This window comes from Anoplolepis gracilipes, chromosome 5, assembly GCF_047496725.1.
Source record: "Anoplolepis gracilipes chromosome 5, ASM4749672v1, whole genome shotgun sequence".
Taxonomy (NCBI): Eukaryota; Metazoa; Arthropoda; class Insecta; order Hymenoptera; family Formicidae; genus Anoplolepis; species Anoplolepis gracilipes.
This window is the reverse complement of record NC_132974.1, coordinates 13,339,761-13,367,369: the sequence shown is the minus strand read 5'-3', so window position 1 is coordinate 13,367,369 and position 27,609 is coordinate 13,339,761. Positions and strand designations below refer to the sequence as shown.

General features: G+C 34.8%; 2 protein-coding genes across 13 annotated transcripts in view; one reads left to right on the top strand and one right to left on the bottom strand.

Moving 5' to 3' along the window:
• Positions 1–305: 305 nt before the first annotated feature.
• Positions 306–9,558, top strand: LOC140665578 (uncharacterized). Of its 3 annotated transcripts, none has more exons than XM_072891850.1 (5): positions 306–565; positions 3,209–3,368; positions 4,122–4,252; positions 6,886–7,008; positions 8,596–9,558. In XM_072891850.1, the coding sequence occupies exons 1-5, from the start codon at positions 508–510 to the stop codon at positions 8,679–8,681; spliced, it is 558 nt and encodes a 185-aa protein (XP_072747951.1). In that variant the 5' UTR covers positions 306–507; the 3' UTR covers positions 8,682–9,558. The 3 variants fall into 3 exon arrangements, with proteins under 3 accessions (XP_072747951.1, XP_072747953.1, XP_072747952.1); XM_072891852.1 differs by having other exon boundaries at positions 307–565; positions 6,901–7,008; XM_072891851.1 differs by having other exon boundaries at positions 309–565; positions 6,898–7,008.
• The window catches only part of Axn (protein axin), a 30,330-nt gene continuing 12,065 nt past the window's right edge, over positions 9,345–27,609 (bottom strand). For 4 of the 10 annotated variants that reach the window (XM_072891839.1, XM_072891841.1, XM_072891840.1 and 1 more), the window contains 7 exons: positions 15,862–16,017; positions 14,677–15,481; positions 14,105–14,266; positions 13,153–13,814; positions 12,757–13,073; positions 12,390–12,685; positions 9,345–12,303 (listed from right to left, as the gene is read on the bottom strand). In XM_072891839.1, coding sequence (XP_072747940.1) covers positions 12,177–12,303; positions 12,390–12,685; positions 12,757–13,073; positions 13,153–13,814; positions 14,105–14,266; positions 14,677–15,481; positions 15,862–15,949 — 2,457 coding nt within the window. In that variant the 5' untranslated portion in view covers positions 15,950–16,017 and the 3' untranslated portion in view covers positions 9,345–12,176. Of the gene's footprint in view, positions 12,304–12,389; positions 12,686–12,756; positions 13,074–13,152; positions 13,815–14,104; positions 14,267–14,676; positions 15,482–15,861; positions 16,018–17,291; positions 17,773–17,862; positions 18,046–18,070; positions 18,556–27,609 lie in introns of those variants that run through there. The other 6 variants (XM_072891842.1, XM_072891843.1, XM_072891846.1 and 3 more) reach the window with 6 other exon arrangements.

The window sequence follows — 27,609 nt, the reverse complement described above, 5'->3', positions numbered from 1 at the left end:
CTTATAAAAAAAGAGGTAGCTTTTAGACTATTTAGTTAAAGATTCATATACCAATTTCACGCTTCGTACCGAAAAACTTTCACTTAATACATTAACATTTAGTACATTAACTTTATTTTCATTTTACGTGTCCGTGTTTTATTTCTGGCATTATCGACCTAGCCCATCACTTCGGATTCCGCGCCCAAGACTTTTGCGCCCATTCATAATCGTGATATATACATTACTGGATATTTCTATATTGCGCCGCGCATGCGCGAAGAAAAGCCCCGAGAACAATACTGGGTGGCAGGGCAGTGGTTTCTTTCGTTTATACTCGTATCGGACGGTACTCGACAGGTTGTTGTTTGTGGCTGTTTGAATCCTCAGTCCTCAGTCCTCAGTCCTCCGTGCTCTCTCGCTCGTTTAGTTAGTTTCGATTCATAATCTTCCAAAGACACGTAACACAATCAACCACTGAGTGACTGACATTCTTCCAAGTTCTACGTTTCTAAGAACAACGTCGAAATGTCGCGTCTCGCAGGAACATTCTTGCTGATTTGTCTGCACGCGGGATACGTTTATGGTAAGAGAATATGAAATCATCCGCATAATTGAAGTGGGTCGAAAGAGGAGTGGCGTGTATACAAAACGTGCTCAAAAAAAAAAAAAAAAAAAAAAAAAGCTTTACCTTTGTAGCTGCGCTATTAGAAGTTATACAATTAGATGTCAAAGAAAAATGAGATAAGATAAAAATTTTGCGAGAGGAAATAATTGGAAGAAATAGCGAGCAAACAAAATTTTTTTCAATGCACGTAGATGTACGTCACAATGGTCGAGGGGAGAAAAACAAAATGTTCTAAAAAAAAAAAAAATATATATATATATATATATATATATATATAATATAATATTATTAGCGTGTTATATATGTAGAAAAATCGCCAATTTGCAGCACGTTCGCGTTTTAATCCATCATTAAATTATACAAATTCTGTATCAAATGTTACAATTTTTTAAATAACGTATTAATAAAATTATACATAACATAAAATTGTAAATGATTATAAAAATTAATTCCTCGCGGACAATATATATATGTATATGCACGGTTGCTCGATGATGTAATTTAAACCTTTTTATATCTCTAAGTTTTTTTTTCGCAAACTTCGCGAAATCCGATCTCGTAAAATTATACTCGTCGCATTGTTTTAGACACTTAATTAACTATTGAAAAAAATGAACCGGCTTTCATTAATGAAAGAGCCATCAACCTTGAAATTAGATCGTAAATTGATAATAAATGCTTATCAACTTTGCAAACTGGCTTAATTGAAATCTCATTTGAATTCTTTAACGACTATTGTGAGTTGGATAACATGTTTCTTTTCTAATTTTTTTTTCAAATTATACACTAGCACACTTTTTTCTTTACAGAATAGATAAAAAAGAAATAAAATAGATGGATAAAATTGAATGTAATGTTTTGAAATTTTTTTTAATGGTTTTAATATTTTTTAAAAATGATCTCGTACATTATTACTTGATATTCATCAAAGAAAGAGATAAAATTTTTATGTACATCTGTAACATTATAGAAATAATTATTAATTTATGAGGTTGACTTCTGCAATGAAATGTATGAGAGATTAGATAACATATTAAAATATTTGCGTGTGTAGCTAGCAGATGCTTCCTGTGCGAATGGTTTTATTTATATTTCTTTTTGATACTATATACATGTGTGTATGTGTGTGTGTATATATATATATGTTTTTTTTTCGACAATACACGTTTCTTTTCGAAACATGTCGTCGATTGTCGCTTATAAATACGAAACCTGTTTTGACGTAATTTAATGTCAATGATCGATCGCAGTTTTTTACAATGCCCGAATTGTATTTGGCGACAATCAGAAAGTTAAATCGCATGAATATTATCGATACCTTATCAATTAATTCCCATTGTTCCTTCCTAAATAAATCATAACGCGGTATTGTTTTTGTTTCTCTGTTTGGGATGACCTTTTTTCGGGAGGATATTCTTTTCCCGAAAATTAAGTGTCATATGTATCTTTCTTGCGGCTTGTTACAACAAGCGAGTGAGTCAGTCTCGGAGCTTTAAAAATTCTTTTAGACCACATGATGTGAGACTCATTCAGGTAAAAGAAATTCGCCCTCTCGAGAAAGGGCGAAGATGACTCATTGTCATAAAATTAAACGAGAAATCGCTCACAGCGAGGTAATAGTTGTACAATATACCGTAATGAGTTAGAACACATTGATCGATTACATTAAACAAAACGAGATCCAGCCCTAATGATGCAGAAACGAGTTTATCTTACTTGTGTATTTTTACTCTCGACTTGCTGCTAGCCTATGGTTGGCAACAGAGGGAGTATATAATATACATCATTTCATCGAGGTCGGATCGGTTGTTACTAAAGTTCTCAATAATAATTTAGGTTGACATCACAATTTCCGCTCATAACTTTTTATATTAAAGATATGCTGAAATTCGTTTATTCCAAGAATCGAGGAAAAAATTTTTAAAAATTACGGGAAAAATTATATATGCACAACAATTAAATTGTTCGTATATTTTGATTTTATTTTTACATTTCTTGACTTTTTTTAATCGGTTTTCCGTCGGCGAGGCAAAAGTATGCGAGCAAAAAAAAGATCTATCTTGAGACTACACGTCAAGTAGTAGAAAATTGATCTCTCTTCCTTTGAAAAGTTTTATCCCGGCGAACACGCACGGCTCTCTTCCAGGAATAAAGTGCGTCATTGTAAACGTGTATCTAATCTCGCTCACGTATTATAGTTTTGTGTTTACATTTGATAATGTAAATTGTAACCCAAAAGCCTTTATGCTGGCGACTTGACTATATCAAATACTTTAGACACACAATGTTTATAGCTAAATATCTCGGAAAATTAATTAATAAAATAGTCACAAATATAAAAAAAATTTACATATGCATATATAAATAATTATTAATATATTTGTTATGTACTAAATATGTATATTTGTTATTAATAATATAAAAAAATTACTTTTATTAATTGGAATCGATTTAAAATCTATTGGGAGATTATCGTCTTGTCAGCAGTTAATAGTTTAGTTCATTTGAAAACATCTTTATATTTTTAAGAATATCTTGTGCGTACAAATTTATTGTGATGCGCATTGACAGAGTATTGTACGAGTTGCTCTTTTTTTTTAGGAATGGACTGTTCGTTTGGTGAGAGCAAAACTATTTGGGAGAAGACACTGAACATATGCCCGGGTATTTTAGATCCGTCCTATAAGTCTTATTGCTGCTATGATTTAGCCAATGAAAGGACCTATTGTTGCGACGCCGAGCAGTTTGCCGTGAAAACCGGGTAAAATATCTTTATAATCACTCGTAAGCGTAGAGCTTATATGCTCGTAATATACTTTCAGAGTGTTCAAAATAATTCTTTCGCACATATGCTTGATGCATTAATTCTGAATTTAAAAAGAAATGCTCAATCCCTTAGATGATTTACATAAAGTGCTTAAATAATATAAAAATATAAGATAGTTATTTTTTTAGAATATTTTCAGATTTCAATCGATTTTATAAATAACATAAACTGAATATTGGATATGATTTTTTTTTTTTTTTTTTTTTTTTTTTTACTAATAATCAGTAACTTTTCAGTTTTATTAACTATTAATAAATTTCAATATATGTCCCATTAATGGTACGGCACATGTAAGAGAATTTTTACCCTCGATCAAGAATATCAGTAACAATTATTTCTATAATTCCATCTCTGAGATGACGTAAATTTCTGATTTTTACACAACATTTTCATGTGTCTCAATACGAAAACTTCTTAGAGATTAATTGCGTCTTATGGTTGATCGAGAACAAATCTGTGGTCCGTCCAACGAATAGTGATTAATTAATTTGAGATGAATCAAAATCCATTTATTCAGACACTATTATTGAATAGGTAATAAAATTGTTTGAGTTGCTGATTATTATTTAAAAAAATTCATGTCAATATTCAATTTGCGTTATTTATAAAAATCGATCGAAATCTCATCATTCATTCTCGGACATTCTGTAATACACAATATCACGCATACATAACATTCATTTACAGACTCGGTATTATCGTTCCCGTGATAATCGCCGCAGCTATAGCGATTGGATTGATAGTGTGTTGTATATCCTGTCTCTGCTGCAGTTGTTGCCCATGGTATCGCCGCCGTCACCAAGGCACCGTCTATGGAAGTAAGTTTTTTGTTTTAAACTTTTCCTGCATCAATTATGTGTTACTATTCATGATTTTCATTAATGTTGATTTTATCACATATTCAACAATGTTTTCCATTACGTATGAAACGAATAATCAGAGACAGCAGCAATAGCCTTTCTAGAACGATACTCTTCAAAAGATATCCGAACAGTTATAAATTACAAATATTTTTACGTGATGAAGACAAATGCAATCGTAACATTAATAATAAAACCCAGTACTGATGAATTTTGAATTGGCCAGTAATGGAATCGTCGTTCTTTCTAGGATCTAGGGCCATGGCATAATACCATTCCGACACATCTTCCTGTGAAGAATATTTGCATGTGTCAGGGTTTGAACAATTTTTTCACAGTTTATATTCTCTGCTTTTTATATGTAACCTCGCATTGAGATAATTCCTATAGGGGGAATATAAATTTATGTATTCTTTTATATATACATCTATACTCATATATAAATATATATATATATATATATATATAATAATAATAATAATATAGTAATAGTCTTATACAATTTTAAAAAATAATATTATAAAATAGGCATAATAGAAGCAAGAAAATTAATATCAGTTAAAGACATGTTCGTATAAAAGTAAAAATATAATTTAATCTAAACGAAATTAAAAAAGTGACATTGTCATAATGATAAAGTCAAATTGAGTAGCAATGTTACATTTATATAAATGAGTAAACAGAATTATTGTATAAAAATATAAAAAAATATATAAATCTAAATATTGGTAGTAGCGGACGTTTCGACCCAATAATTTAGGTCTTCCTCAGCGCAAAAATTGGCAAAGTAATTACATGATTAAATTAAAATAACAGATATTATAAAAAGATCGAAAGTTAGATACAATTATCGCAATAATAAACTCAAAGAACGTATGATCTAAATGGTTGGAGGCTGTTCATAGTTAGTCAAGTTATGGACGAAATGAACGAATGTTGGTGAGATTGCAATAGTGGGCCACATATTTAATCTTATATAATATAATTGGTCTTCTCCAATTCGATAGTTAGAGGGATCAATTATTTAATGTGAATTGTCAATATTCAAATAATCTTACAAAAACATTGCAGTTGAGGTGGCATCATTTTTATAATAACGTATGCAATAACGCACTCACTAACATTCTTACAAACAGTTCTTTTTAGAAAAACATAGTGTCGTGTCACTAACAGAAACTATATATATATATATATATAGATATATATATCGTTAAGCGAATTCTCCTTGTAAGAATGGCCATGTATTGTACTTATGTGTGTTTTAATTCTTTTTTGATAACAGTATTATATGGCAGTGCATTATTTCTGCAAAGAGTCATTAAGTTTTTAAGTTTCATTGACTAAAAGAATTCTATTTTTTACATAGAGAATTCGCTTTTAGAGTCTGAAGTAGCTCACACAGTGAAAATCGAGTCTGATATCGATTCTGAAACTGTATTACATTGTGATGACTGAGTTATTTTGTATTTGTATAAGATTCGTATAAATACTTTTGTCGCCTGCATCTCGTGTAGCGTTAAGAATCTTCCCAAATATACCTAATGCACTTACAAAATGTTCCACATAATCGTCGCGTGATAATATATATAATATACATACAATAGTTTTTATTTTATAAAATATTTTTTATATAGGGTGAGTTATACGGAGACCTGACAATTTTAAAAATAAACTAAATCACGCAAGTTTCGCATCGCTATAATTTTTTTCTATATTAACGAACTTGAGGCCAATACCAATGAGGAGAAAATTATGGTACCAGACATGGTGCAAACAGATGTGAGGAACCTGTGTGATAGACTAGAGCAATGTAGGATAAATGCAGAGGACATTTGAGAAATGTGAAAAATTTTTTTAAATTAAAAAAAATAAAATAGTATATTATATTCTATTATTATCTAACAAGGAATAAATATTTAAGATATATTTCATTTATTTATTTTATCTTGAAAATCGTCAAGTCTCTGGTTTATTCTACCTGTTATTAGAAACGTATACAATGTGCATAAATCTATTTAGAGAGAAAGATGTATAGTTATAATATTAGATATCACTAAAGACAAATTTGATGAAACATTTTGTACGTAAATTATGTAGATTTGATTTTATTCTATTGATCTACATGACTATTTATTTAAATCTTTCAAGTGCATCCAAGTAAAAACATTCCATTATTTAACATTAAACTCGCTTGCTTTAGAATATATGTAGTGATAAAATGCAGGCTATGTATTTAATTAAGCATATATTATAAGATCTTAGAAAATATATACATGTTTCATAAAATCTTAAGTTATTTTATATATAACCTAATTCATTGCACACTTTATTTATATCACATTCCTCTCTTTTTCATAAAATTACATATGCTTAAAAAAATTCTTAAAAACAAGTATTTTAAAATTAATCATTTAGAAGAGATACTTTTTTTAATCTGACTTTTTCTTAATTTAAAATGTTATAAATTTTATTAAGTTGTACACTTTTGTGCTTTTCTGATTTCGTTGATTTGAATTCTTGATGCTAATTTGCTTGCTGTCTCTGAAACGAACTCTTGTATGGCCAGGATAACTTTGTATGTGTTACACGAGTACTTGTTGCAGAAGTTCAGCCACCTGTAGTGCAAATAATTCAGCCTCAGACAAATCTTCCACCAAGTTACACCAGTCAAGCAGCTCCAAGTCAATATGTTCCATATCCAACGAATTCGACAGGTATTTCATTAAAATTTCTATATATGTATATATTTATTATATTATCGCAAGTTCTTTATAATTTAATTATTATAATAAATTCAAGCTTTTTACACATCGTGTTTTTTCGGGACTTTTGACATCGGTCAAAAAGTCCCGAGGCTAACTAAGAAAAACACATTTTTTTGGCAAAATTCGATTCTATTCGTCAACATAGTCTCCTTTTAGAGTGATACAATCATTCCAGCGCCGCTCTAACATTTCGATCCCTTTTTTATAAAACGATTTGTCTTTACCCTCAAAATAAGCATTTGTTTCGGCTATGACTTCAGCATTTGACGCAAATCTTTTTCCCTGGAGCATCTTTTTGAGGTCTGCGAACAGATAGTAGTCGCTGGGGGTCAGATCTGGAGAATACGGTGGTTGTGGAAGCAATTCGAACTTCAATTCGTGCAATTTGGCCATTGTAACCATTGACTTGTGACACGGTGCATTATCTTGATGAAAGATCACTTGTTTCTTTTGCATTTGAGGCCGATTTTTTTTTTATTTCGTCGTTCAATCGCTGCAACAACGCTATGTAATATTCGCTGTTGATGGTTTTTCCCTTCTCAGCGTAGTCGATGAACAATATTCCTTGCGCATCCCAAAACACTGAGACCAAAACCTTACCGGCCGACATTTGCGTTTTTGGTCGCTTCGGACGGTTTTCATCGGTTGCTGTCCACTCAGCTGATTGCCGATTTGATTCCGGAGTGTAGCGATGGATCCATGTTTCATCCATTGTCACATATCGACGCAAAAAATCCTTTTTATTCTGCTTAAACAACTTCAAACTTCGCTCTGAATCATCGACGCGTTGCTGTTTTTGATCCACTGTGAGCAAGCGCGGCACCCACTTTGAGCATAGCTTTTTCATAGACAAGTGTTCATGCACGATGGTGAAATACACTGCCTTTTGATATCTTTAGGATGTCAGCTATCTCCTGCAACTTCACTTTACGGTTTTCCAAAACGATTTTGTGCACTTTTTTTATGTTTTCTGGAATAACAGCCTCATTTGGACGTCCAGCGTTCAGCATCTTCGGTGTCTGTACGACCGCGTTTAAAATCAGCAAACCAACGTTCGACCATTGCTTTCGATGGGGCAGAATCCCTATAACACTTATCAAGCCAAACTTTTGCTTGAACGGTATTTTTTCCCATCAAAAAGCAATGTTTAATCAACACACGAAATTCTTTTTTTTCCATTGTTTTTGGAATATCAAAAGTAGCGTCACTAAAACAACTGTAACTTGTAAACTAATGGTCGAAATATGATGAAATTTTGACATGTATTATGTAAAGGTAGGCACTCTTTGGAAATCATAAGGATTTGTCCCTAACAGCGTCACCTATATGTTAGCCTCGGGACTTTTTGACCGATGTGTTAAAATACCGATTTACAAAAGAGTATTCGGCACTTTATGAAAAGACTAAACTGTTATTTCCAACTGCAGATTTAAATTTTAAATTTTAAATTTGTTTTTTTTTTATTTGAATAATTAATAATTATTGGTAATTTTTTTTCTATTTTAGAAATAATCAGATATTTTTTTTTTTTTTTAGAAATGCCACAACCCCCGCCGTACAACAGCGAGATGTATGCTAAACAAGCTCCGTACAACCCCACATATCTACCGCCATCGCAGTAACACAACAGATTATAGTTGTCTTAATTATAATTATTGATAAAATATTTACAAGATTCCTTATCATTGTCTATCATCTCAAAGATGATTCCTGTTGAATCCGAGTCCAATGTCAATACAGATATGTTGTGTTCAACTGGCCATACAAGTAGAATCATGATCCGTGCGCGTTTCACGCGATGGTTCCGCCATTAGGCTACACTTACTCGTACAACTTTTTACCATTTTAACAAGTCACGATATAGTCTTTTTGTTGGATAGACTTTTCTAACAAGAATTTGATATCTTGATTTTATTATACACATTTTTACATACACATACTTGTTAAAAATAGAAATAGAACAAACTTTGTGAAATACTCTCGACAATATACGAGTTTATAATGAAAAAAGAAACATTGAACTTTATTAACATTTGTACAGTACTGAAATATATTATCAGATTACGTTATTTGATTATAAAATGAATTCTATTGTCACATAAATTTTATCAAATTTAATCAATTTCAACACGAGATTACTTATATCGACATTATTTTTTTTTATAATTACATGAAAATTAATTATATAAAAAAGTTGTCTTGTGTCTTTGAAAATGTAGGTTCATGTAGCAAGTGTAGGATTCTAGGATGAAAGATCTTGAATGTACAATACAATTGTGTATTCATTTAATTCAGTGAAAATCGCATTATTATTCTCTCAATATTTTTGATACAATAATAATTATTAATTAATTAGGTACAGGAACACTTTAACGTTCGTGTGATATTAATTGATGATGATCAATTACATACAATTAAAAAACGTTATCAATCGCCGTCGTCTTCGATTTGTGGCGGCGCGACCGAATTTATAAATAAACGGTACGTACGTCGTTTCTACGGTTTATTGTTTTTTTTTTTTTTCCCCGGCTTTCCCACAGGGATCACGCATAGGAAGCGAGTTCCGGCAAATTAGGACAAAATCGAACCATCGATTTAAGGACCACCTGATAAAAAATGACGAGAATTTTTTTACGTTGTACTTTCAATTAAAAATGAGTTACAATTTAACCCTTTCAGTCTCAAACTTTAATTTCATCTTTTTACTTTAATAAAAGACTCCCTCTCTTTCTCTCTCGTTTTTACAGTTTCTTTGATGCGACATATCTTTCAAATAAGTTCAAGAAAAAAAAGAAAGATATAATTTAAACCAAGATTGAAATTAGTCAAATGTTGAAAAATCAACTATTAAAGATATAATAGATCAACTGGATAATTCCTTTACAAATAGGAAAAATAAATAATAAATGGAATATCTTTTTACGCTACTGCCGATTTCTACAAGAATATAAAGTTTGACTATATAAGAATTGACTGTGTGCCAGTTGCTGTATGTGATGTAAAAATATATATAGTTTGTGTACATACACATACATGATACAACGAAGTTAAATGTATATCAAGATGATAATCGATGATTAACACATTCTATATTAAATAATCAAACAATAAATATAAAGAGATAAAACTATAATTGGAATATATTAATATAGAGTTCTATATATTGATATATATGTATATTAATATATCATATATATGTGTATGTATATATATATATATATATATTATATATATATATATATATATGCTGTAAATATTAATTTTGTTTCCTAATTAAAGAATATAAAAGAATTTGATAAAACATTCGATTTGATTTTCACGTGGAATGTGATTAATCGAAAATCCATTACATTTGGAACTCTTATCACTTAATTTTGTTATACGATAGGCAGCCTACTAACAGTCTATATTTATATAGGCAAATCTAAGTTTTTAATTTTGAGTATCTAACAAGAGTCAGAATTTGAGGGACAAGATCAATGTTGCCAAGAAAAATCTTGAAGAAAAAAAAAAAAAAAAAAAAAAAAAAAATTACATAATGAAATTTACATAATGATGCGTGACTAGTTACAAGATAAATATGCGCTCGTGAATATGAAAATGTAACGTACGCTTGCATCAAAGAAAATCTTGGATCAAAGATTTTTCTTCGCACGCAGACTCTTGACAATCTTTGATAAAAGACTGAAAGGTTTAAACAAATTGGACGAATCCGCAATATACGAGGCAGAAAATTGTCGGCATCGGTGCAGATACAATTTTAAGGGAATATATTAATAATATTGGACACAAAATGTTTCTTCTATCAGGATTGGGCCCCTGTACTGCAATTTATAAATATTTCTCAACCATTTCTTTCTCTCTCCTCTTAGGCTTATTTCGCTCTTACCGTACTAAAAAGGCACATATTTTCGCACCTGATAATACATTATTACAATCTAACCGCTAATAATTTTTCTTTTTTTCTTTTTCTTTGTTTCTATCAGAGTTTGCCATTCCAATATCAAAATGCGTGTTTTGGACACATGACTATAAATTGCCATGTGTCTTTAGGCTCTATACCTTGTGAATTTCTTTCGAAATGTCGGATGGATGACTATGACACAAAGGTAATAGTAGCACAACTAAATTATGGAAGAGGGAAAAAAAAAAAAAAAAAAACACGATTCGCGTTACTTTTTTCAATTTTACATTTTCCACGTTGCACATTGCATCGCGTAAAATATATTACGTGTATTAAACAAGACGCGCCATGTCTTATTTGCATAAATACATGTAATACTTTAGACGCCAATTTATGATTACTCTTCTATACAAGTTTAATGCCTACGCGGACCTTACTAAGGCGATCAATTATGCGATCACTACCTTTGTACAGTCGTTTGGAGAACTACGGGAAGTCTTCGAGAGGAAGAAATTGTTTAGCCGGTCGCAATGTATTCGGTACGATTCGCGTTGTTGTTGCCGTTCTTGCCCAAACTGCCCCGTAAAAGTGACGTTGATACCAAACCAGACGGAATTATGGCAAATAATTTCCCTTGGCAAAGTCCGTACCGACGTAATGTCGTCGCCCTGTCGTGAAAATCACACTCCATACTAATTTATGTACAATAAAGCGCTGTCGCGCACGAGCTGCGTAAATTCGTTGATAAAGTAATCTCGAAGAGGGAGGACAACAAAAAAGAACACTCTTCTTTGCTTCAGATACGTGTAAACGATTTTTACGAAAAATTCAGATGCAGGCAGCGAGAAGTGTACAACGTTCTTTTAAATTTAACATTTGATCGACAGTTTAACATGAGGCCGTTTCTCCTTTCTTTTCCGCAGCGTTCATCCGTGCAACGATATTGCTCGATTCGATATTCCTTTTCTATCGATTAAAACTACTTTCTTAGGCAATTATAAGAGATGGAGGCCGCGTGACAAACGTTAATATGTATATATGTATAAATACCGAGCGCATCGACTTGATGGTCTAATGTATGTGTATGTGTGTGTATGTATAAGTGTATGAATGTAGGTGTGTCGAATCTCTTAAATATTTATTGCGGCACTTGGTTAAAAATCGTGCATGTTTTTCTTTCGCTTGTTTTTTTTTTTTTTTTCTATTCAGTCTATTATTCAAGTGCTTTAACTTGCGCCATCACTTTACCCTCCCACAGTGGCAAAACTTCGGAATCGTCCGTTATTTCTTCTTGAATGACTTTCATATCCAAGTCCTCGCACTCCGTTTTAAAGAAGTATCTACGATTAAAAAAAAAAAATTATAAGATTAGCGAAATTAATAATATAAATATCAATAACAAAGCTGCAGTGATGTTATACGTTACCGATAGCTTCCTTTCTTCGGAAGATACTCTTTGAACTGTTTTAAAGTGACGTTGTGACCAGGAATCTTTGTCCTGTATGGGAACTGTTCGTCACAGAAACTGAACACAACAATGGTAAAATCGCCCGCGTCTTGCTTCGGTTTCCTCAACGTGGACTGATTAGACTGAACGTATGGTTGACTCTGCGACGCAGACTCGTACATCTGTTTGGAAACGTTCAAAGGTCGTTGCTTGCAACTAGCGCGCACTCTATTTTCCTCTTTTAATCTTCTACACGTCTCCTCTAATTGTATATCCTGCAACATATATACATTTGTAACGCATATACTGTCAAGCGCGCAAAGAGAGAGAAACAATTTTGATTTACCGTGTGAGGTGGTGTTAAAGGTGGCATTCCCGGGTCAGCAACAAACGGTTGAGCAGGTACACCCATGTTCCATGTTTCTCTGTTGGGTCTTTCCAAAGATCCGCTACGCGAGCCATACCTCTTACCGTGACGACAATTGTGTTTTAAATCCGCCTTCTTATCTGCTTCCTTAAACCGGGGCATCAGACGAATATCTTTATTTACAGAAGGCGGTACGTCGCTGACGACGCTCACTCCGCTGTCTGTTAATTCTGCCATCGATTTCTTAGTGGCTGATCGTCTTGTCATGTCCGACCTTCGGAATCTTTGCTCATGACCTACAAACGACAGATTGTTTTACTTTAGTAATCATAATTCGGTTTTCACATGTATAAACAAGTAATTTATTCAATTTACCCTGGAGATAAAGATCCTGCTTGTGGAGGGAATCGGCATAATCTGACGGCACGGATTTAGATTTGGGCAGATGCGAGCCTAACGAACTCATGGAACTAGCTCCGACAAGCTCGCTGCCATCCTGGAAATCATGGATATTACCGCTATCTACTGAGAATGTGGAGTCTACATCTTTTTCTTTTCGCTTGTAAGAACGTGGATAGTTGTACGCAGGACGCCTCCTCTCAGGCGAGAGCCTGGGGGTTCTCGACGGTGTCTGATCCGACCAGACACGAGACACATGTTCGTCGAGGATCGCTTGATCGCTATCCTCTTCCTGGGGTACTTTCTCTTTCGGCACATCACCCACAGTCTTGTGAGCTGCTCCGTTCAACGTTTCTACAGACGTGTGATCGCTACTGTTGGACACATCGTTCGCTTGCAAGCATTTATCCAGTTTCTCTTGGTTTTTTTGCTCTCGCGCCAAAATTTCCAGTTTCTCCGTGAGCATCTCCGCAAACTTTTCCGCCGTCATCTGTTTCGGGCACCCCATACGCTGAGTTCGCGGAACGACGTGGTGCACCATGGATTCACGATTTATAGTCGCGGATTCTTTGATTGCTCTACTAGATTGCTTCACGTATTGCTTTTTACTCCTCTGTCCGCCGCTCGTTCCATCGCTACTGTTGATAATCGTAAATACGTATAAATTAATATTAAGTGTTTATTATTATTTTTATGATTTATATTATTATATATATTATGATTTATATTATTATTATGATTAATAACACTTATTTTAAATAAGTGTTATTAATCATTCAATCTGAGACATTGAACAATTTGAAAAATATTAATGTGATTAAAGTAAAAATTAAAGACGCTTTCTCTTTTGAATGCAAAATAAAAAAAGCTACGCAAAATTAAGAAAAAAAAAAAAAAAAAAAAAAAAAAAAAAATGAAAGAAACTTACATGGATCCATTGAGGGACATATTGTCCACTTCGGTACGTGCATCACTGCTTAAACTCTGAAGCTCGGAATCCTGTCTGGATACTGGATTGTAGGAGGAATATTGTGCGTGCAATCTGGATACGTGCATGTGATATGGACTAGTCCCATGTTGCAAGTAAATGCTACAAGTACCACGCAAAACAGCAAAACAAAAACAATTGTTTAAACGAAAAATGAAAAAACAGGGGTTAACTTTGCAAACGAAAAAATTAGAAATAAAAAAAATTTCATATAATCGAACAAACTATAAAAAATTGGGGATTATTACAGGGAAGGGGGAGAAATAGCGAATTTATTTTCCAACGACATCAATTGCTCCAGAATCGGTAAAAAAATAAAATGTAAACTTAAAATTTAATCCAAATTATGCAAGAGTTTCAGCACATCAAGCTTCAAAAAGAATCGATAGCGCTGTTAAGGCATTCATCGCAGGACTGATTTGAAGCGTACTGTACAAAATGACAAATGATATTTCAAGATTGGATAATAATAATAAAAAAAAAAAAAAAAAAAAAAAAAAAAGGCAAATTACCCAGCGTACGCCTCCGGCCTCGGTCGTAGATCCATCGCTCTACTTTGTTGGGTAGCCATCAGAACATCTTTGGTCAATCTTAATTCCCTCAGTTCTCCGGACATTCCGCCGGTCGAGTGCGAATTGTGTACGATGTCGACGTACTCGCTGTCTTCGTGTACGGTAGGCAGCAGATTCGGTCCGCAAGAGATGGACATCTCGCGACTGCCCGAACCCGAGCTCGGGCAACCGCCTGAATTAGTATTCTGGCAGGATTGAACATAGTAAAGGTACACGTCGGACTTAAAGAAGTTGGGATATGTCGTCTCGTTGATCAGTCGTTCAACTTCCATCTGCACGATGTCGAACACCTTCTGATCGACGCGGCCTTCCTTGACCCGCCGATCCGCTTCTTTCATCACATTTTCCGGTATAGTTAGCCGAGATTTGCGAAAAAACCTCTGATGGATGAGCTTCACTAGCTGCGGGATCTTCCCAACGTCCACCTGTTGTTTGAGACCCTCGCAGGCAAACCAGAATATAAGTGGATCCAAATGCCCCTCCTCATCCAGGTACCTCTTAAATAGCTCCAGACCCACCGAATCCTCTAACAGGGAGTGCAAATTGTCCGCCCATCTTTCGTGAGCGGGACGTAAATTGCTCTCCATGGTAGTGGTTCCACAACAACCCTCCGGTTCGAATCCCAATGGCGCGGAAGCATCGCAATCACCGCTGGAGGCGTGCGGTGTCGCGAAAGAAGAACGTCTAGGTGTCAAAGCGGGACTCTGTGGACGGATCCGGCTGACATAGCTCCCCGTTTCCTCTCCTAAAACATACGAAGATTTTATTAAAATAAGTTACAAAAATGTTGATATATATATTCTTTATAAAATTACAAATATCAAGTATTTAGATTAATTTGAACATTATTGGGATAACATTAATTTACATGTAGATGATTTCACAGCCATGCAATTGAAAAAAAGTCATAAATTACCAACAAAATCTAATAATCTTTATATTGCATCTTTTTTGAAGGAAGATATTTTATAATCATTTTATAAAAAGATTCGGTTTTTTTTACAAAGAGATTATAAGAGTTTTTAGAGCTACCATCACATTTGTAAACAGTCTTACATGACTTTCTTTCACAGTGCATGTGTATATTCTCCCTTGCTCGTTTAATTGAAGTTTGTTTCATCTTACCTGGCACTGGTGGCCGGGGAGAGTTCTCATTGAAGCAACGAGCTTCGTTGTGTCGAGATGCGCTCATCCTATCTATTATGGCCCTCATGTACAATTTTGTTATCTACACTTAATATTCGCCCGCGATATCTCTTAGAGGACATGGTTAGCCCCAACCTGAAACAGATTTCACAATATAAATCTAACTGTTAAAACATTTTATATTTTTACAACAAAATACAATATATGTCTGAATAAAAATACAACTGTCGAGATATTTTCTTTAGCCACAATAAAACAAAAAGTATATTTATTCGACTAACAATCTTTATAATAAAGAACCTATTAATAAATATTTTGTTAAAAAGAAAAATTAAATATGTAAATTAAAGTAAAAATAGAAAAATTGTATTAATATTTTTTTTATCCACAGTATAAATGCCTATTAAACAAAAATATAATAAAGATTTTATTGATTTTAACATAGTTATAGCTCTGCTAAGGTACTCTCTGCAGAGAGTTGATGCGTGCTAACAAAGAAGAGAAATCTGGGATGTTGGATCGATGGAGCTCTGTGGTGGGTGAGTCATATCTCTCAATTAAGCAGCTAAGGGAGGTTTTTTCTGTTGTCAGGAACTGTAAGGGTGGAGGGTAGCGAAGGAACCATAGCCCATCTCCTAGCAAGCTGCGCAGAGATGCATTTCTGTATATACATATATATATATATATGCACACCCCTATTGGTTGTTGCGCAGACCATTTTGTGTGGTATTGATCCACAAAACCTATAACGCAATCCATTGAATGCTTTTACCAGCTCTGAAAATGTCTACATCTATCTCAGGAGTTTAATATCCTGTATATTATTGAAATCGAGCTCTAATATAGCGGAAAAATATTAATAGGTTTATGAGGTGAGGCAATCTGTGGAAGAAAAGGCCATTATACCTCTAGGGGCTGCCTCTTTGTTATGACAGGGCATAGAAATGTGGTTCACATGGTCCATAATTTAAGCGGTAAATGTGCAATATGCCTGAATAAGGGATATTATTCCTTGTACACACAATCAATTAACAATTGTTGTTTCCATTACATTAATGTATCAAGTTATATTGAAAGATCAAAACTTATATACATGCACTATGTATATATATGATATTAATTATACAAATTCAAAAGAGAAGAGTTCTTCATATACATCCACATAGATGTATAAAATAATAAAATATCATTAATTTATAACAATTTACAAGTTAATAATAATTTCAATATTACTATCGCTATATCACTATTATAAAGTTATCGAAGAAAGAAGGGATGGCCCTTTAAGCGTGGAAATTTGATCCCGACCCATACATGGAAAGAAATATGAAATGAAAAGCTGTCATAGTGAATCATCTTGCTCCAATGCACATTTACCTGAGTCAAAAGAGAAGAATCAGAGTACATACCATCTTAGTGGTGGAATCTAACACAGGCTGCCTTTAAATTTATTAAGCCTACAAGGATCTATTATGATTCTGATAGAAGTGGAGCAAACTGCTGTAAACTACAAACACTGCAAAAATCTCTTTGTTTGATTGTAAGATTGAGCCTGCGATGGCTTCGATGGCACTGCTGGAGGCACACTGAACTAAGGCTGCGTCCTGACCAGGACTGACGCCACATTGATATAGCGATGAGGCAGAGTAGGGGTAGAATCTAGAATCCTTGCAAACTACGTTGACTCTGATTTCCAGATGCCTTGTAGAAACCTTTTCACGTATCATTCCTAAAAAAACTAAAACTCTCTAGCTTTTACCTCTAGTACTGTTTTCAAAATTGATTATAAATATATTGCATTATTAAATCATAAGATACAGCATGGAAAAATTATGAAATAATTATTTCTCAATCAACATGTGCGTACATACATCATCTCACTTGTTGTTTTATAACTATAACCATATATCATATACTTGTAGTCAACTTTGTGTAACATAATTCTGTTTTATAAATTCAGATTATAATTAAGCTATTTACCTTCTAATGTTTGTGAGAGGGAAGAAGAAATATATATATATATATATATATATATATATATATATGTTTTTACTGTGGAAAAATAAAATTCTTGCCGACTGCGAACGCTTGAGAATTTTTCCAAACAATCGTGCATACGATGAGGTCTTACAAACAATGGCGAACCATGATAATCGACGAATTCCTCAGTCTGATTGTATAACCGTACCTCTCTTTCGAGTCGGAGAGCTGAACCAGTCGAACGCAATATCCCCCGATGAAAAGGGGGAGAAAAACGTTTGTCAGCAACGGCGGCCACGAGGTATTAACTTAAGAGGCTTTCTCGGCCGTATCAATTCTTTCGCGAACATTCTCTCATTGTCTGACAATATCTTCGCGTCCATTCTCGGACGGACCAACTTCTCTCGACCCGTTCCACGAATCTCATCCTCGTGGTGGCAAAACACGTTCCGCCACCGTTCGGTCGTCCTTGCCGGCCGTGTTGTCGTTCCGCTGTTTTTAACCGCCGATTTTTTCACACAGCCAAACGGCATCTCTCCCTCTCTCGATTTTCTCTCTCTCTCCACCAGGAAAGCGAACGAGACCGCGTAACCGATCCCCGACGATGCCGATAACGTTATCAATCGCAGGGATTTTTCAAATCGCGTACAATATCAGCTTGAAATTCAATCTGATCTACTCTCCTCCTCCTCCTCCTTCACCCTCTTGAACCTTTATCAAGTCGGTGTCGCCATCTATCGCGCATCAGACGACATATCGCGTATAATATTCCAAGTTGAAAACGGGAAAATCTATCTTGCCGATCGTTTGTAGAGAACTCGCTTATTTTTCATTTATTCAAAGTAAGGTAAATGCGAATAACATATTGAATTGCGAAAATATTACGAAACATGGAATATTAACACGTGCTACTCGAACTGTCAAAATTCAGGTAGAAAGCGCATGTCACTTTGATGTTAAATGACAGGCGATTGCTCTACCTGAGTGTGGAAAAGCCTTTTTTTTCAGAGTTCTTTTATTACACTGAAAAAAAAAAAAAAAAAAAAAAAAAAAAAAAAATTGATTCAACAACATTATTAATCAAATCAATACGTAGCGTATTAATTTGATTAATAATGTTGTTGAATTAATTAAATAAATTTCAACTACGATGATGTTGATTCAATATTATTTTTTTTCAGTGTATTTATATTAATAAAACATTTAAATCTACTATTAATTACAACTACGCGGTATTAAATTTGCCAATGAATTTTACTATTGAACTTACACATTATCAAATTGAAGCGTCAAACTTTGTTTTAATTACAAAAGAAAATTATAAATTAAATCAAAATAAAGATTATATCAGTGTGCTAAGACACACAAGACAAGAAAAGTAAACAATTACGAATGACGTATCTATGATCCTAAACCTAAAGACACAATTATAATTTTTAAATTAATCAACGTAATCTTTCTCAATGTTTATTGAGAAAAAAAATTGATTCAAACCCTCTTTTATTCGCGTAAAGAGGATCGGTAACTGAAGAGATTATAGAATTATAAGATTTAACGAAACTCATTTCCCTCTCTGCCCTCGGGGAGGCTAAAATTCGTCGACGCCCTCCTAATAGTTTGCGCGCGTTCACTTTTGCGACTTTTAATTACATGTTAGCGCGCCGTCGAATAATTACATAGAGATGAAACGTCATTAGACAAATATAAAACGAAAAAGGACGAAGAGAGGCGCGTGGAGGGAAAATGCATCTAAGGTGTGTAAATTAACATTATTATGTTCGCGTCGCACTAACGAATTACGGACCGTGTTATCTGTGATCTTGTATTCCGCCAACAACCACCACCATCATCATCGCCGTCCCATTTAATGACCTTAACCCTCATGCGCTTCCAGAGGACTGAGAATATATTAACCTTTTCCGGCTCGGTGACTCTCGTATTGCACGTGATATCCTTATCCGAGCGTGTTTTTCTCTCAATTCATCGCTTTGCGTTTTCTTTGAAGTCGAGGATTAAACCGCGAAAGAGATTTTGCTTCGATAGGGATGTCATGTAAATAATTGCGAAAGGCTACTCTTTTAATACAATTTTTATAATTATTTTACTCGTTATGATTTCGCATTATGGATACACGTTCTCGTTATAAAAAGCTACAATAATAAATCAAACATTTCGAATTTTTATTTATTTATTTATTTTATTTCTAATTTTTTTTATTAATATTTTTATTTGTATATTTTTTTAATCGTACAATTTTATCATTTTACGCGGCTTTCTTTTTCATTTTAGCAAATATAAAAGCAGTATAAATTATCTACTTTAATATGTGCGAAATTAATACAGAGATATATTATACTAAAATAATAATATAGATTTTACATACATTTTGCAAGCTTTTTTTTTTAATCAGCTCTTTTATAAAGCGTCGAACGTTAGCAAACGGGCATTTTATAAAAAGCCTGGGATTTTTATAAAAGAATTAAAAGAGCCTGTAACGTAGAGAGTTTCATATGTTATATTTTTAAAACTTTACATTACACCTCATATTTAATTTTGGATTTCTCATCGTTTTGCATAAAAATTTATGTTTAATTGTTCTTTTCAATATAATAATATAATAAAATAATATACTAATAATAATAATAGTATATAAAATTTAAAATATGTTTGCTTCACTTGTCAATTTTACAGTAAAATGGCTACGGGTATAAAATCGCGGTTTGGTCCTGCGTGAAATCACGTCCGTTTCGCGTGGTCGACGACGACGTCATCGTCGGCGGAATCCCGCTTGCGAATACGAAAAGATGAAACATACCGCGAAGGCATAAGGGACACGTTCGACGAGATATTAAGATCCTTCGAGGCGTGTTAAAGCCGTATGTGCTGCGAAGAATTCGCGAAAATTCTCACGTCCGTTCGCGCGAAAAAGAGTTTCTCTTCCCGCAATATGATATTAAAATTCACACCCTTGTGACTTTCAATTCCAGACGCAAGGAATTTGCGGTAGCTTCCGGTCACCGCCGATAATTCGCGCTTGTATAGGGACACGTGCTCGAAGTAATCGCATCCACGAGTGTCCGATCCCTCGAAATTCATGCGCGTCGAAAAAAGTGGAGATTTATTGTTTAAATATGTCATTATTGGGGGATCTTCCTTATAGTCAACTCGAGAATGCAAGTCGTTATTTGTGCGTTTTATGGTATCGCGATATTTAAAGTTTTTAATTAACTTGTATAAGGATTGGCTAAGAAATTTATGATTGCGATGATAAAAATACCGTATAATTTTTAAGCGTCAAAATGTCAAAATGAACGCAGATAACAAAGGCTGCGGTCCATAATCGCGACTATCGAGAATATGGTGTCGTTATCGCCAACGGGATACAAATTGAGAAACAGCTGTCGCCCGATATATACCTGCCCCTTTACATCAGGGCTGATAAAAAGTTTTGTTTACTAGATGCGATATTACCGACCAAAGTAGATGTACACAGTATCTCAAGGGATGCTAATTGTAAGTATAACAGCAAAAAATAAAATTAAAAAAAAAAACGATAAAATATCATATCGAAATATTGACATTTTAATTAAGTTATTCAAGTCGGGTCATATAAAATTCTATAAAATTAACATCTATTATATATATAAAATGAAAAAAATCTGCAAGATGATTAAAAGTTATCTTAGTTATCGTGTGTGATAATATAGTAATATAGTAATATTTATAATAATAATTAGTTTGATCGATCTCTGACAAAAGAGCGAGAGAGAGAGAGAGAGAGAGAGAGAGAGAAAAAGAGAGATGAGTTTATTAGTGATTTTACTCTCTATAAACACAAAGAGAATTATAACTACTGATAATTATATAAATATTGATAAAATAAGATACATGTTCACACACATACAGCATATACTGAATTATAATCCTACACAGAAAAAAAGTAAGTGTCAAATCCAAACTTATATACTCATATGAACGAGTTTATTGTTTCATATATCCGCAACAATTTATAATTTTCTCAAAAGAATTTAAAAATGTTAAATTTCAACAATATTATAACCTTATTTCAATACCATAATTGTCATTTCAAGAATAAAATAATTATTTTAACCCTAAGAAGATGATAATCTTCGATTTGAACATGTGTTATTTTCTATGCAACATTTTTTTCTCTCCACTCAACAAAAATTATTTTTAAAGAAGAAGAAGAATATATTTTTCTCGGTTAAACTATATAAAAAAATCTCTTCATTCAAACAAATTTTCTTTGTTTAACGCAATATAATCTCATTTCAAGATTTACATTTTGTAAAGTAAAGATATTGTCAAAATAAGAATATTCTTTTTTTCTCTGTGTATGGAATAATTTAATAAATTAACTGCGCGATCATAAATTATGTTGCTTCAGAACTTAAGACACGGCATTTCTCAAAAGGTGTAATGCGTGGCATATCGCACGCGATCGGTCGATTACTCGCGAAAGACAGCGAAGCGGGAAATAATTGACAGAGCCCTTTGGGCTCTTTCGTTGTACGAGATGCGCAACAATGGGATTGTCGACAACTCGCTTTGAAACCGTCTCGTGGAGGACCATCGCGAAATGATTTGCTCATCCGAAGCCACTCGAGTGATCTGCCTGTGTGATTCGCCGCGGAACTTGCTTTCTGCTGTTTCTCTACGGATTCTCCCGATATTCGCGTGATTCATTTCTCATCTCCATTACCGAAGGGCGGATACGATATTTTTCTCTTATTTATTTCACTTTAACGACGTGGTCGCGATAATAGATATCTTAAATCTCTTTCGGAAATTTCGGAGCCTTAGTGACTTTAAAATTTAATCACACAATCATCGAGATGCGATTAAAATCGATCAAAATTATCGTGTAGATATATAATTAAAATTCTGTTAAATATACGCACAATTAGAACGATGGAAAAGATTAAAAAGCGGAGATCTAAACGGATTAAAAGCGAGAACGACGAGCAACACCGGTCGCTGGCGATCTCGCGAGGGCCATTTATCGGCGAGCGATTAAGATTCTTTCAAAAAAACGGGAGACGAGGGCGAACGAACGATGCTGCGGGAAGAAGAAAGGCGCATCGGCGGACGAAGAGGAATCTTAAAGGCCAACCGACGATACACCTCTCTATGCAGTCGCTGACACGCCGGCTTTTTGTACGTCGCGATCAACCACGCGCGTTCCTTTCCTCCAGCGAATCTCCCAAGAGAGTGCGAGTTTCTCCTTTCTACATTTTTCACCAACCGCCGACTATAAATATATAATAAAATTATAATATTAAATAGTACAACCTGGCGGTATACATTTTATAAAAGTTATGAAAAGAAACAAAACTATTAAATTAAAATGTAAAATACTAATTGCATTAGACAAATTCGATAATAGTAGTGATTAGTATTATTACTACTCTTTTTAAGAGATTTATTATATATATATATATATATATATATATTTATATTATTATAAATTCAAATGATATTACTTAATTCATTATTGATACAACAATATCTAGATAATTAAAATCTTTGGTTATTTATTAAATTAAATTGACACAATCTCTAAAAAAATCGCCGTAATTCATAATCACAAATACGTACGATTATCGCATTATTATATGTTATGGATCACGCGAAGGAGGAAAAGTTTCGCGATTGAGCTACTATCCGGAGTAGGCGTAAGGTAGGACGGATACCGATAACAGACGGTAGAAGAGAAGAAACGAATGGCACACAGCGAAAGAAAAGAGAAGAACAGAGGAGGCATACAAGTCGGACAGGTACGGCGGTACTTTCGAAGAAAAAGAAAGAAAGAAGGGGAAAGAGAGATCAAAGAGAGAAGCAATGTCGTACACTATGATTCTTTTATGCTCCTTAGGATTACAATAAGCAGTTCCGTTTACTTACAGATAGATAAATTATATTCGCCTTTGCTGTCAAAAGTTGCCGCCACGACAACGATAAGAGAAAAGAGTAAAAATTAAATGTAATTTTCACGAAGAATAAATAATATCTGTAACGATAAACGTAACGTCTCTGTCATTATTACAGATACTTTATCATTATTTATTCTTAAAACGCTTGTGACTTGTGTCGTCGTAAATTGTATTTTACGAGAAAAATCGAAGAATAATTTACACAACTAATTATAATTTTCATTTAAGTTAATCCTTATTAAATTATCAATGATTACATAATTATTTCCCCAATTTTTAATAAACCGCAAAACCATAAAATAGACATGAATCGCCAGAAGTCAAGGATCCAAATTAGGAGCAGTTATTTCGACTCGCGTACCCTTACGGCCCTGAAGGGGCCTGGAGGGGAGGAATTGCGAGGAGAGGGGCAGGGGGGGAGCGGGGGTGGGCGGTAGAGAACGGAGTCGGCGGAGAAGCGCGAGAGCGAGGCAGGAGAAAGGCGGGGAAAAGAAACGGATATAAAAAGAGAGACGGAAGACGTAGGCCTCGGCCGGCGGCTGGCGGCGGCGGCGGCGGCGGCGGCGGCGGCGGCGGCACCGCTTGATGTACGCCGGGTCCGTAATTACAGGTTTTCGGAACGCCTTGCTCGCTCGCTCGCTCGGCGAGCCGCGCGGGTTCGAGACTCTCCGGGGCCCTTCCCTCGTCGCGTCGAGCCGCGCCGCGCGTTCTAACGGGTGTCCCGAGCGCGTAACCGGGGGGGTCCGGCCACGGTTCGTCGCCGACGACGAGCGGTCGACGAAAGCGCATCTTCCTTCTCTCCTTCGAGGCATTCGAAATTCTAATTATAGTGCGGCGCTTTACGTCGCGAGATGAAAAACGGAGTAAAATTGGGATTGTTTTTTTTTTTTCCCCCCTTGATAATCGGAATTAATAACGTGGCGTTTACCGTACAAGATGATTATCGTAATGAAATTTATCAAGATAGCTTTTCCGTGAAAAAAAAAGAAAACCTCCACAAAAGACAGCAGCGTCCAAAAACGGAGACGTTTTCCAGGAAGGACAGGCCTCCTCTCGCAGGCATCAGGTAAAAGTCGTCCTTTCTTTACGAATCGAAATACCGATGCGGCAAACCGAAAATTCGATTCATTGTGGTACCATAAAAGTTTCGGTTAACAAAACGTGCTTATCTCTCGTTTTCCCGTCCGTATTATTAGTAACAAAACTAACAAAACCGAAAATGATGATCGTCAAACCTGATGCGCGACGCCCCCCCCCTCCCCCCCCCGCGGTTCTTGTTTACTCTACAAAATATCACGCGCACGTTCCGAAATTTTTCCACGCTTCTCTCCCAGATCACCCTGTATCGAACCTTTTGCAATCGATTCTTGAGAATCCGTACGAATATCGGCGAGAGAGGACCAATCGACCCCGCTCACTATTACCCCATATACGGCGTGGCAAAGAGACGCGGCGGCGAGCACCGATCGGCCACGGCGCGTTGATTTAACGGGTGTTAAATAATTACGGACGCGGGGTTTATCGCGCAGAATCCGCGTACGTTAGGAAACGGCGGGATCTCTCTCCTTTACGGCCCTGGGTTATCCCGAGGCTTCTCAAACGAGGAAAGCATACACACGGCTCCCATTCAGCTAACCCTTTCAGCTAACCCTCTCTCTGCGCCCTCCCTCTCCGCGATCCTCCTTCCTTCCTTCCTTTCTTTCTTTCTTTCTTTCTTTCTTTCTTCCCGCCTCGCTCTCTTATTCGCGCCGCTCCTCGTCGTTCTGGTCCGCGAAGTAGTTCCTTCGACCTCTCGTCTGCGGAGAGCAACGTCGGCAAAATCTCTTTTACGCGCCCGAGAGCGCGGACATGTCCGACATATCCCCCTGCCCCAATCCTTTTTCTTTCTTATGACCTCCATTTAACCTTTTTGCAAAGACTCTCTCTCTCTCTCTCTCTCTCTCTCTCTCTCTCTCTCTCTCTCTCTCCATTTAAAAATAAAAATCTGAATTTTCAAAAGTCGCTTTCACATTCGTTGCGATGGCCTTGAAAATTTTCGTGAACGGAGCAAGCTTTTTAAAGCTTCCGCTTTAATTATATACAATCAAAGCTTTCGTTTTAATGACACATCGCTCAACTTATTTGATATAAGCTATAAGCAATTTATTATTTCTAACGTTCGATATAACGGTAACTCGATTAATTGTCAATTGATTACTCGTATCGATATGTCTAATTGTGCCTGCGTAATGTACGTGATATTATTCATACATTAGCATGTCATTAATATTAATAAGCGTTATATATCGCACAGCGGAAAGATTAATTCGGAACAACTGAAATGGATGCGCGATGACATTTCAAGGAACGCGAGCGCTCAAGCGTCCTCTCTCTCTCGCGGCCGAATAAAATCCGTTACTTTTTCTCTCATCAGATACAGATCTGAGAACATGTTTTTCAGGATAACTCACGATACGACAGACGTGATGGAAAGAGGAGGGGAGAGAGAGATACGCGATACACAAACGACGGCGCGGCGGAAGACATAGGCGGAAGCGGTCAAAGGCGTGTCACCGTTATCGCCAGATGACTTTACGCATGTCACCTTACTATACTCAAGCTGCAAATCTTTCAAAGGAACATCTGAGGGACCGCTCACCCCAGGTGGCGGTTAAGGTCGGGATAGACGAACGGCGTGTCGGTTTTAACCAAAGCTCCTTTTCTCCTGACAAACATAACTACCTGATCTATCTTCGAGTTTTCCAAATATCACTTCAGCCATTGTCGGACAATGTTAATTGTAGGTAGATAAATATCGGCTGTTATCAAAGAAATTGAAGTAATTAAGCGAGGAAAAAAAAGAGGTAGCGGTTAAAGGGAACATTAATATTTCTCAGGTTACTTGTATGTTCAAAGAGAAGAAAAAGATATTGTTCTACAAAGCTTCCGAAACACATTGCATTCGGAAACTTTATGACAATCTTTATAATTATGACTCGCCGTAAACATGTGCAGCTCTTTTGTTGAATCGGTTTTTTAAAAGTCAAGTCATTGTCCCTCTGCAAGTTATAGTCTTTTAATACAGCGGACCGAATTACGAACTAGGGACTTTTTAAAAGTCTAGGTCTTATAAAAAGAATCTTTAAACTTTAAAGGTATACCGCGCGACCACACACAAACTAACATAAATAAAATAAAATAAAAAAAAAATAATCTTTTTAATTTGATAGCAAATTAAAACGTGATAGAAATTTCAATCTAATTTACGTAAGAAATTAACATATATTTTTTGAATAATCATTATAACAAATGTATTCATCAAAATAATTTAAAATACCTTGAACAATTTAGAGGATTGTTTCATCTTCAAAGTATCCTAATAAAGTATTATTCCACAAAAGAATTAAAACAAACTTAAAATTTCAAATATGTAAAAATCCATAGCTCCTATGGGGACTTGGCACACTATACTTAAAAATCTAAAAGTTTTTTTTTAGAATTCTGTTATTCTTCTGAATAGGTCTAGAGTTTTATGTAAGGATTTTAAATAGTTTCAATAGTTAAAAAAGCCAAAAGGATCCAAAAATATTGATACACTTAGTTTCATGATTTGATGCGTTAACACATTATAATTTCGGATTTGATTTTTTAAATTTAATTATCGGAACTATTTAAAATCTTTAGCATTCTAGAACTATTTAAAAGAATGGCAAAACTCTAAAAAATCTTTTAGATTTTTAAGTACGATGTATTCACAGCACCAAATCCATAATTATACTGTTTTTTAACGTAAAATGTAGTTTTTATGACGTTA

Excerpts from the sequence above, each read along its gene's own strand:
- LOC140665578 (XM_072891850.1), top strand. The coding sequence starts at position 508 with ATGTCGCGTCTCGCAGGAACATTCTTGCTGATTTGTCTGCACGCGGGA. Across the intron at positions 566-3,208 it reads GCACGCGGGATACGTTTATG|GAATGGACTGTTCGTTTGGT; the intron begins GTAAGAGAATAT and ends CTTTTTTTTTAG. Across the intron at positions 7,009-8,595 it reads ATATCCAACGAATTCGACAG|AAATGCCACAACCCCCGCCG; the intron begins GTATTTCATTAA and ends TTTTTTTTTTAG.